We start from the raw sequence: 12,437 nt of genomic DNA on the forward strand, positions 1-12,437 counted from the left end.
AAAGAAAGCAGTAAAGGAGCAACAAAAACAAACAAAAAAAGACATTAAAAATATAGAAAACAAAGAACAAAATCCAACCATATCAATAATTACATTAAATGAGAATGAACTAAGCAATCCAATTGGAAGGGCAACATCGTCAGGACTTAAAAAGCATGATCCAACTACATATTGTCTACAAGAAACACACTTAGATTCAAAGATACAAATAGGTTGAAAGTAAAAGGGAAAGAAGATATGCCATTAAAAAAAGTAACCATAAGGCTGGGTACAGTGGCTCACACCTGCAATGCCAACACTTTGGGAGGTCAAGGTGGGTGGATCACTTGAGCTCAAGAGTTTGAGACCTGCCTAGGCAACAAGGCAAAATCTCATATCTACCAAAAAAATTACAAAAAATTAGCCAGATGTGGTGGCATGCACCTGTAGTCCCAAGTACTTGGGAAGCTGAGGTGGGAGGATCACTTAAGCCTGAATGGGCAGAGGTTGCAGTGAGCTGAGATCAGGCTACTGCATTCTAACCTGGGTAACAGAGTGAGACCCGTCAAAAAAAAAAAAAAAAAATTTTAAAAAAAAGGAACCACAAAAGAGCTGAAATGGCTGTATTAATACAAGATACAAAAGACTTTAAGCCAACAAATACTGCTAGTAACACAGAAGGACATTCCATAATAATAAAAGGGATGATATTTGTCTAATAGGAAAGCTTCTACATGCATAAGAGGACAAATAAAATTAAGATTAATAAACCTGAATAGGTAAAAACGAAATAAGTTGTGCAAAAAAAAATAAGAATAAAGGGAAAAACTGGTAAACTTTATTTGTAATGTGTACCTAAAAGATTAACAGGCCAGGCGTGGTGGCTCACGCCTGTAATTCCAGCACTTTGGGAGGCCGAGGCAGGCAGATCACTTGTGGTCAGTTCAAGACAAGCCTAGGCAACAAGATGAAACCTCTTCTCTACTAAAAATACAAAAATTAGTCAGGCATGTTGGTGGGAGCCTGTAAATTCAGCTACTCAAGAGGCTGAGGCAGGAGAATCGCTTGAACCTAGGAGATGGAGGGTGCAGTGAGCTAAGATCACGTCATTGCACTCCAGCCTGGGTGATAGAGTAAGACTCCATCTCAAAAAAAAAAAAAAAAGATTAATAAACTTGAGTTGTTTTTGTAAAAAAAAATGAAAAAAGAAAATTCACAAAAGAACCAAAAAGGGTCAACACATGAAAAAAAAATGTTTAACTGATATGTGAAAAAATGCAAATCAAACTGCCAAAGATTTCTTAAAAGATAATGTGTTTCATCAGGGGTTTCAATAAATGGAATTCACAGCCGGCTGACAAACAAGTTTTTATGAACGACACAAGTTTTCAATGAAGAATTTTAGCAAAACAATTATTTTAAGCAATTGCATTTCCAAACAAACAAACAAAAAAAAAGATGCACAGCAATACATATAAGCCTCTTGAATTATAGAATTATTTACGTTAGCAAATAAAAAAACTAACCTAGATTTCTAATAAGAAGTAGTAAAAGGCTAATAGAGCAAAATGTTTACAATATTGTTGAATGAAAATAATTTCAAAAAATAGATCTCATTGCCTCTTGGCCTTTTGGCTAAGATCAAATTTAATATCTGATATATCTTATCAGTTTAATATCTGATACATTCTCTTATCAGAGGACAATATTTATTAAATGGATTTTTGCAGCAGGGAGATAAAATGGGAACTTATTTAGTCCCCTCCATGCATCAACCTGGCATTGCAGTACCTCCAGGAATGGTGCTCCAATTGAAAAAAAAAAATAGATTTTACAAGTATAATCATAATATTCTTCAAAATTGCAAATATTTACACATATAAATTATGAACATTTATGCATATATGAGATATATATTACTGGAAACATACACACACACACAAAAGTAGAGAGCAAAATGAGAAAAATAAATACAAAAATGTTAGCCATGATATTTTTCCTTCGGATGGCAATCCTACGAGTGATAATTTTCTCCTTCATACTTTTAATTTCCTAATTTCCATGTTTCCCATGATATATTTGGTATAGGAAAAATTCAGTTCCATCCTTATAAAGCAAAGACTTACAGCTCTATTTTGGACTTTAAGAATGATTTTCACAGCAAATACGTAAACTCTTCTTGCTCCAATGAATTTAGTACCACAAATGCTAAAGACTAGAGACTGGTTTTACTTGGGTTTTTTTGTTTTTAATGTTTTCCCTCATGTGTTCCAAAAAATCAAAGTCTTTGTTCAAGTAAATGGAGGGAAGAAAGTTTTATTCTCACTAAATATAGAAATAAAAGTACAAATATAGTTAAATCTGAAATCATTGCTCTTATTAAAATTTTACAGGCTCAAAAACAATACAATTCACATGGTTTAGTGTAAACAGAATGGTGTTTATACTACAATTAGGTATGAAGAGCTATGTGCAATAAAATGCAATTCCTCTAGAGAGAAACTTTAGAATGGATACAAAGCCAGAAATTAAGCCAAAAAGATAAACACACTTTGGGGTTTAGTTATATTTTGGAACATTGTTTATAGAATGAGGAGAATTCAACAATGTTGCCTGCAGATGCAAGGCACATTCACTGATGAGACACATGGCTCATGCTGAAAACATCTGGTCTGTCAAATAGCTCCACATTTTTCAAGGCTAATTAGTACAAAACCCAGTGATTCCTGGAAACAAAGGATGTCACCCAATTTCCCCATTGTCCCTTCCCAGCATAGTCACATTTTAACTATAACGAATCAGTAATATTCAAATGTCTAGTCTATTTCAATATCCATGACAGGTTAAAGAATGATAGCCAACCAACACCTGTATAGCAGGCACCAAAAGAAAAAAATTGTGTCCAGTGAACACAGAAATCCAAAATTAGATTTTGATGTACTTTTGACAATCTCCAGACATCATTAAAACTGAATCAAAAGGCAAATTCCTAAGTTTCACTTGCATGTGTGGTCACTCTCTCCCCTCTTCTCATGCAGGCTCCTTAACAGAGATACAATCAGAACTAAAGTAAAGAAAATAAAAGCAGAGAATAAAAGGGAAGAAGGCAGGGAAAGAGGTTCTAAATAATCCTACAAACTGAATAACCATGATCAGAAAACAGACGTGGTTGAATGCCAAAGCAAGAAGAAATATATTGGTTCCAAGCAAAATAAATTTTGGTACTTTCTTGCCATAGCATGGAATTCTTTCACAGCGATGGTTTCTAAAATTCTAGGAAGTGATGCTTGAAAGCAAATTACAACTACCTATAAGAAATTTTTTAAAATTCAGAGTATGATAAAATGTGAAATAAAAGCTTTCATCACGGAAAAATATTAGTGTCACCCCTAATCAAAGAGCATCATTAACAAACATTTAATCTCTTCTGTGCACTAGAGATAGAAAGATGTTCAGATGTCTTTCCCCAGGGAGCATAAAATGCAGTAGAAAAGTCAGTATTTATAGCTTAAAAAAAAAAAAAAAAACCAGACTTCCAGCTACAAAAGCCTAACAAGGAACAGACATGATCTCTCACTTTATAAACAAGTAGAATATTGGCAAAAATATATGAAATAGTCATTTGCAAACATTGGACATCAGGCAACATAGAACTGCTATCTCTGTAAAAAGGGAAACAAACAAGGTGAGTTTAATAATCACCAGGATTATCTACCTAAAGTTGATTTCTAGGTCATGGGCACAGCCAGAAAAAAATCAAAACAGAGCTCAGCAGCCTTGCTGACTTAAAGAATCAGTGATAGTAGCTCAGGAAAGTTGATTCAGCTTGAAGTTGTGTGGCAGAGTTCCCCAAAAAAAGCAATGCAGAAAAAGAACTGCAGAAATTTACACAGGGGTTCCCTTGAGTCTGCTAAGTACTAGGACAGGCATAGGGAAAGTGAAATTCCACATGCATAGGTAAAAAGAAGGAAGGAAGGGAGAGAGTGGGAGACCAGCCAGGGGAAGGTAAGATGAACACTTCAAGGATCTCAGACAAGGCAGATAAACATTCAAACTCTGAACAGTCAAAGTGAAGAGTCATTGGGGACTCCTGAGCTATTCAGAGTAGATTATAGAGGGATCAAGTCTTACTTAGTAAAGCTGAACTCCCCTGGAATAAAGGTAGGCCTTTAAGCAGAGTTTAAAAATTGGGTCCGAAGGTAACAAACTGATCTGCAATCACCTGACCATTTGCTAAAACAAAGCCCAACACTCTCTAAAGGAAAAAAAAAAAAAAAAGCACCCAAAAATCCAGAGACTCATCAACATAATATTCATTATTCAATCAAAAATTTCTAGACATGAAAAGAAGCAAAGAACTGACCTACAAGCAGGAAAAACAAAATCAGTCTGCAGACAGATCTAAAAAAATGCCAGAGGCGGCAGAAGTAGCAAAGGAGTACATAAAAACAGCAATTAGGACAAGGTACATGTACATAAAGAAACAAATAATAAAAGAAATAAGACATAAAAAGCTAAATGTAACTTCTATACATGAAAAATATATTATCTGAAATGAAAATGTCACTGAAAGGGACTAAAACATTACACAATGCAAATGAGAGAGATCAATGTGCTTGAACACAGCCATAAAATCTATCTCAAATAAAACACAGAGAGGACTGAGGGGGCGGGGAGAAAAGATTTTCAAGTCACCTGCGGGGTTAATCAAGCTGTCCAACATAAATATTAATATAACTGAAGTCCCAAAATGGTGATGGGAAAAGGACAAAAAAAGAGTTTGGAAAAATAATGTCAACATTTTCCAGATTTTATGAATATTGTAAACCCACAGATCCAAGAAGCTAAACAAACCACAAGCAGGATAAATACACACATGTGTGCCTATATTTATACCAAAGTGCACAAAATCAAATTGCCTGAAAACAAATGATAAAGACGAAAGCTTTAAAACAGCTAGAGAAAAGACACATTACTTACAGGGAGACAAAGGTAAGGCTACTTATACATCTCTCCTCGGAAACTGCAGAAGCCAGAAGACAATGAAATCATGTCTTATGAACTAATGAAACCATAAACCTCAAATTCTGTATCCATCAAGGTTTTTTTAAAATGAAGGTAAACAATCAGACACCATTTCACACCCACCAGGATGGCTACATTAAAGTCAAATAATAAGGATTTTTTGTTTTGTTTTGTTTTTGAAACAGAGTCTCGCTCCATCACCCCAGGCTGGAACGCAGTGCGCGATCTCAGCTCACTGCAATCTCAGCCTCCCCAGTTCAAGCAATCCTTATGCCTCAGCCCCTCCGAGGAGCTGGGATTACAGACTCACACCACCACACCCGCCTCATTTTTGTGTCTTTAGTAGGGATGGGGTTTCGCCATGTTAGCCAGGCTGGTCTCAAACTCCTGGGCTCAAGCAATCCGCCCACCTCGGCCTCCCAAAGTGCTGGGATTACAGGCATAAGCCACCATGCCTGGCCTGGGTAGACAATAATAAGTATTGACTAGGCTATGCAATAATTGGAAACATCTATGCTGCTGTTGGGAAGATAAAAAGGTGCAGGTGCTTTGGAAAAGAATCTAAGTTCCTCAAAATGATAAAACATACACAGAGACAAAGTGCACCAAATGTTTACCACGTGACCCAGAAATTCTACTCCTAAGTATTTTCGCAAGAAACCTGAAAGCATATGCTCACACAAAAGCTTGTAAATGAACATTTGTAGCAGCATTATTCTTAATAGTTGAAAAGTGATAATAACCCAAATGTCCATTAAATGATGAAAAGGTAACTGAAAGCAGTATATCTATACAATGAGAGAGTATTCAGCCATAAAAAGGAATGAAACAGTGATACATTCTATAACATGAATGAACCTTGAAAACCTTCCATTATGCTATGTGGAAAAAGTCAGACACAAAAGGCTGCATATTGTATGATTCCATTTACATGAGATGTTCAGAATAGGCAAATCTATGGAGACAGAAAGCAGATTAGTGGTTGCCAGGGCAGAGAGGAAAGAGGAATGGGTACAAGATTCCTTTTTGGGGTAATGAAAATGTCCTGGAATCAGCTAGTGATGATGACGTTACAACCACATGAATGTATTAAAATCTACTCAACTGTACACTTAAAAATGATGAATGTTATAATATAGGAATTGTAATTCAATTTAAAAACTGAAGGTGAAATAAACATTTTTTTCAGAAATACTGTATTTCTGAGAGAATTCATAGCCAGCAGACTGATCCAACAAGAAATATTAAAGGATGTCATTTAACCAAAGGGGAAAAATAATACCAGATACAAACTTGGATCTACATTTAAAATAATGTGGGTAAATATATGAGAGTTTTTCTCTTTAATTTTTAAATTTCTTTAAAAGTTACAGCAAAAATGAGCATGTGTGGCACTGTGTTGTCACAGGTCTTACGACATAATAACATAACAATAATAACATGACAACAATGACATAAGGAAGGGTAAAATGGAAGAATATAACATGGCAACAATGACATAAAGAAGGGTAAAATGGAAGAATATCATTATAAGAATCTTGCATTGTGTGTGATTTGGTGTAATACTTAAAGACTCATTGTAAGTTACACATTGTAAAGATAGAAGGAACCACGAAAAAAATAAAATACAGCTGGCCCTTCATATTTGCAGGTTCCAGATCTGTGAATTCAATCAACTATTTTGATCAAAAATATTTTTTTAAAAACACAAATAAAACAAAACAGTGTAACAACTACTTACATAGCATGTACATTTTGTTAGGTATTCTAAGTAATCTAGAGATGACTGAAAGTTTTAGGAGGATGTGTGTAGGTTATATGATAATACCATGCCATTTTATATAAGGGACTTAAGCACCTACACCTAGTCCCCTATCCCAAGGCACCTGTAACCAATACACTGAGGATACCAAGGAAAAATTGTAAAACTAAGAGGTATAAATAATAGGGCATTACTAAATATAAAACAACAACCTGAAATATAGAAATTGATTTTTTAAAAATACAAGAATACAGAGAAGGAACAAAGAACAGGTAGGATAAATGGAAAATATAAAAGAAGACAGTAGATTTAAACGCCTATGTTGATAATTGCATGAAATGTAAAAGATCTAAACAGTCTTATTTAAAAACAGAGATGGTCAGATGAGAAATTTTTAAAGAAAGCAAGATCATTCTACAGAATAACTGACCTGTAATCTTCAACAGTAATAAAGTAATAAAGTCATGAAAGGCAAGGAAAGGCTGAGGACAGTTCCAGACTGAAAAAGACTAAAGAGACATGACAACTAAAAGCAACTTGTGATTTGAACTGGATTCTTTTGCTAGAAAGAACATGATTGAGACAATTGGCAAAACTTGAACTGGGTATGCCAATTAATGCTAGAAATCTATCAAAGTTAATGTCCATTCTCTACTGCACTGTGGTTGCACACAAGAATGTCTTTATCTGTAGGAAACCATACTAGAGTAATTGGGGATGACAGTGTGTCATGTTAGCAACTTACTTTCAACTGGTTCAAGAAAAAGACACTGTTATTTATACTGAAGTTAAGAATGTCTAAAAACAAAATTTTTTGAAACCCACAAAATAAATTTGATTATACCAAAACTTAAAATTTCTATGCAACAAAAACTACTAATTATATAATGTTAATAGGTAAGCCATACACTGGAAGACAATATATAACAGGAAAAGGCATCCAAAGTATATAATTCCTATATATGGAAAAGAAAATAATAAACAACCTAAAAGTGGGCAGCAAGTAGATGAGAGAAAACCCAAATGCCTAAAACCTAAATTCACTAATAATCTAATAAAAATAAAATAAAAATCACAATAGTGATCTATCATTTCACAATCATCAGACTGGCAAAAACCAAAAGTTTGACAATATAGATGTTACCAAGAGGTAGAGTAACAGGACCTCCCACAAAATACCAATGGTAGGATAAATGGGGAAATCACCATAGAGAACAACAATAAGATCAAAGACATGTAAACCCTTTCTCTGATCCAGCTGATCTCTTTCTAGGTAGAGACCCTGGACCAACAGAATTGACATCACCTGGGAGCGTGGCAAAAAACGCAGAATCTCAGGAATGACCCCAGCCAGACCTATTCTATCAGAATCTGTATTTAACTAATCCCTCATGATACCACTTCCATGCATAGAAGCATCTAAAAAACAACACTCTCAAGAAATTTTGAATGTGAGTCCAAGGAGACAAGAGCAAGGATATTTATTGTACCACGGTCTGTCATAACTACTGGAAACATACCAAATGTCCCTAACAGTATCAGTAAGGATAGTTATCTTGTAGTAATAACCACCCCCAAAATCTCAGTGACTTAAAACAAAGATTTAAAACTTACTCATGTTATACATTCACAATGGGTTGGCAGGTAGGCTACGCTCTCTGAAGTTACTCAGGGACTCAACCAGCATCTTGGAGTTGCCATTTTTCAAGAACAAGAGAAAATAAGAGAACTCTGGAGGGAAATTAAATGCTAAGCCCAAAAGTGATACATATTACTTCTGCTCACATCTTATCAGCCAGAAAAAGTCACATGGAACTGGGAACCCAGTAAATATACACGGGGAACCCAGGAAATATAATACTACCTTGTACCAAAGGAAGCAGCTAGAAATATTGGCGAACAGCACTTATGATAATCACTGGAACTGGTAGGGGAAATGTGAATTATTCATATAATAGACTACCATGGAGTGATTAAAATGAGCAAACTGTGTCTATATACATAAAGAAAATAAGCTGCCTACTAGTATGTATGCCCCAAAGGGTGGATATTTTTATCCATTTTATTCATAGCTGTATCCCCAGCACCAAGAGCAATGCCTAGCACATAGTAGGTATTTGATTCATCTTTGCTGAGTGAATACACAGATCTCAAAATGAGGACTGAGAATCATCTACATAAACTTTTTAAAACACAAAACAAAACAATATATGATTTATAAATATTAAAAGCACAGACTAGAAGAACATTCAATAAATTTATGATACTGGTTTCCTCAGGGGAAAGGAATAGGACTGAAAGGAAAGGAATAGGACCGAAGAAGGGAACATAAATTTTATCTGTAATTTTTTAAAGTGTGTGTGTGTGTATATATATATATATATATATATACACACACACACACACACCTGTTTCTGTCCATATATATGTTTTATATATATACTACATATTTTTTTCTTTACACATATATGAATCAAAACTGGAAAACTGTTAATATCTGTTAATTCCGAGAAGTTGGTACACAGGTGAATTTTTTTTTTTTTTTTTTTTTGAGATAGCCTCGCTCTGTCACCCGGGCTGGAGCTCAGTGGTGCAATCTCAGCTCATCGCAACCTCTGCCTCCTGAATGTGAGCTATTATGTGAGACAATTCTCATGACTTGGCCTCCTGGGATTACAGGTGTGCACCACCTCCTGTAATCAGCTCCTTTTTTTGTTTTTCAGTAGAGATGGGGTTTCTCCGTGTTGACCAGGCAGGTCTCAAACTTCTGGCCTCGAGTGATCCACCCGCCTCAGCCTCCTAAAGTGCTGGGATTATAGGTGTGAGCCACTGCACCTGGCTCACAGGTGATTTTAAATTCTCTATAATTTTAGAACTTTACTAAAAGGATATTAGAGAACTAATACTACTTTCATATCACAGGCAGAACTTCTCATAGTGTTCTATCCATGTTCTCTTATGAGAGCATGTCCTCCTATTTTAATGTCTAATGATTCAGCTTCAAAATTCTTGAGAATTTTGAATTTTTATCCATAATATTTCTATTCTTATCTCAATATTAAATATATTTTAAATGTATACTTTTTCCCTCAAAACCTAGGTAAAATTAACATTCCAAGAAGACATGCTCTGTTTATCCTACAGCTTCATATATCCCCATCATACTACAGGGCATCTCAGGGTAGAGAGATGGGAGATGCTTATTCTAGTTTGGGGAGCAGAACTATAGAGTCACTGTAGATTTTCCTTTAGAAGAAAACAACATACAGAAGAGAAATCCTCTGAATTTAACCTCACCCTTCTCCTTTACAACAGTTAATTTTATGCGGCAATTTGGCTGACCACTGGACCCAGATATTTGGTCAAACATTCTAGATGTTTCCGTGATGGTATTTTTTAGATGAGATTAACATTTAAGTCAGTAGACTATGAGTAAAGATGATTACCCTCCATAATGTGAGTAGACCTCATTCCACCTTCCACCACAGGTGAAAACCTTAATAGGAAAAAGGCTGACTGTGCCCAAGGAAGAAGGAATTCTACAGAAGAGCCCCTTGGAATTCAAGCTATTATCTTAACTCTTCACTGGACCCTAGCTTGCCAGACTACACCGCAGCTTTTGCTATACTTGCTATACTCCACAATCATGTGAGCCAATTCCTTCAAATAAATACATCCCTCTCCAGTAGGTAAACAGACAGAGATACGCGCGCGCGCCCGCGCGCGCGCGCACACACACACACACACACACACACACACACAGACACACACGCTATTGGTTCTGTTTTTCTGAAGAACCCCAGCTAACGTACTCTTGCACCAAAACCAGTACTATTTTTTTCTACAACACTATTAAATAAATCAAAACATATCTCAAACCAACTATCACTAAAATAGGTATATGCTTTTCCTTAGAAGACTGGGTCTTGGCCTGGCGTGGTGGCTCACGCCTGTAATCCCAGCACTTTGGGAGGCCGAGAAGGGCGGATCACGAGGTCAGGAGATCGAGACCATTCTGGCTAACACTGTGAAACCCTGTCTCTACTAAAAACAGAAAAACTTAGCCGGACGCGGTGGCGGGCGCCTGTAGTCCCAGCTACACGGGAGGTTGAGGCAGGAGAATGGCGTGAACCCGGGGGGCGGAGCTTGCAGTTAGTGGAGATCGTGCCACTGCACTCCAGCCTGGGCGACAGAGCGAGACTCCGTCTCAAAAAAAAAAAAAGACTGGGTCTTTTAAAAATCTAACTGTAAGTATTATTTGTTAAACCTAATACATGACAGAACACATTAGCATACCACATATATATATAAATAAATCTATAACGAATCAATAAATATACAAAAGGTTAAGAAGATGTTAGAAACTTAATTATTTTTTGAAAAGTTATGCTAAATATGGACCTAAAAGTATTCTAAATAACAGAAATTTTAGGTAGTAAAAACTGTTCCATTAAAAAAAAAATCTTACCTTTTAGTTTTCATCTGGTCCCTCAGTTTGCTGTACATCTCTAGGACTTAAAAGAAAGAAAAGAAAACACAAACATGATTTAGAGAAAGCCTAATTAAAGCAAAAAAATTACACCAAAAATCCTTCTCCATTTCCAGTTCCTCACCTGGAAGACACAGCATTAATTTATCAACAGTGGCAGAAATATTTCTCTGTTGTAGTCGACACTGCTTCAGCTCTTCCATTGCTATTACCAGCTTGGCAAGAGGGAAAAAGACTGAATTATGCCAATGGCTGTAAATAAAAAGCTTTCAGTCACATTTTTCCACACTGTGTTCAATTCATCAGAAAATCCCAGACAGTTTCTTAGTAAGACCTGCCAAGTGAACTAAAGAACTGCCTTTCTTAACCAGTAAAACATTCCTGCACAGTTTCCCGCTTTCTCCCCAAGATACATACAATACTAGGAAGGGCTAGGTAAAATGAAGTCCTAAAATACAAGGGTTATCCAGGAGAAAAAAAAAAAAAAAAAAAAACTATCTTCAACTAAATCTCTATTTCAACAAATAAACCACACACTTAAAAGATGTGGCTTTTCTAAAAATTACAGTTTGGTGAAAAGTAACTCACTTTTATTCCTCTAGCTCCAGTTTTAAAGGCTTCTATCAGAAGTCGTACCATAATATAACTAGAAGAAATTGTACTCCACAGAATTTAGAATGTGAGACAAACTTCTTTAAAAAGTAATAATCTACACATCTACTTGCAGCATTCATCCTACACCCATACCTAAAAATGTCATCTGCTTAGATACCACGCAGAAAAGAACCAGAGAATGGTCCTGAGTAAGTCACTGATAAAACAATCAAAAGCTAATCTTAAAGGTTATTAAAATTAAACATTTTAAAAGTATTAGGTGATAAGAAAGAAGCATGATAACAGAGAACAGTCATGTACTACAAGTCAGAAAACCCAGGTTTTAGTCCCAGTCTTGCCAATAACTATGTAAAATACAGCAAATCATTTGTTTTAGTTTCCTCATCAATCAAACAGTGATAATACCTGTCCTGATTTTGTCGGCCATGAGGATCAAATGAGCAAATAGATATAAAATAATATTATAAACTGTGATGGTTTAAATGGTAAATATGTCAATTAATAGAATCAACGATTTTTTTTAATGGTCGGGGGATAGAGATGGGGTCTCCCTCCATCACCCAGGCT

The 12,437-nt window shown here is 35.7% G+C and overlaps 1 protein-coding gene across 1 annotated transcript in view; it reads right to left on the reverse strand.

Moving 5' to 3' along the window:
- The window catches only part of EXOC6B (exocyst complex component 6B), a 705,989-nt gene that overhangs the window by 595,643 nt on the left and 97,909 nt on the right, over positions 1 to 12,437 (reverse strand). The window contains exons 4-5 of the mRNA XM_011980671.1: positions 11,380 to 11,470; positions 11,235 to 11,280 (exon numbers count right to left, since the gene is read on the reverse strand). Coding sequence (XP_011836061.1) covers positions 11,235 to 11,280; positions 11,380 to 11,470 — 137 coding nt within the window. The remainder of the gene's footprint in view (positions 1 to 11,234; positions 11,281 to 11,379; positions 11,471 to 12,437) is intronic.

Source organism: Mandrillus leucophaeus, unplaced genomic scaffold (genome assembly GCF_000951045.1).
Source record: "Mandrillus leucophaeus isolate KB7577 unplaced genomic scaffold, Mleu.le_1.0 Scaffold216, whole genome shotgun sequence".
Classification (NCBI taxonomy): Eukaryota; Metazoa; Chordata; class Mammalia; order Primates; family Cercopithecidae; genus Mandrillus; species Mandrillus leucophaeus.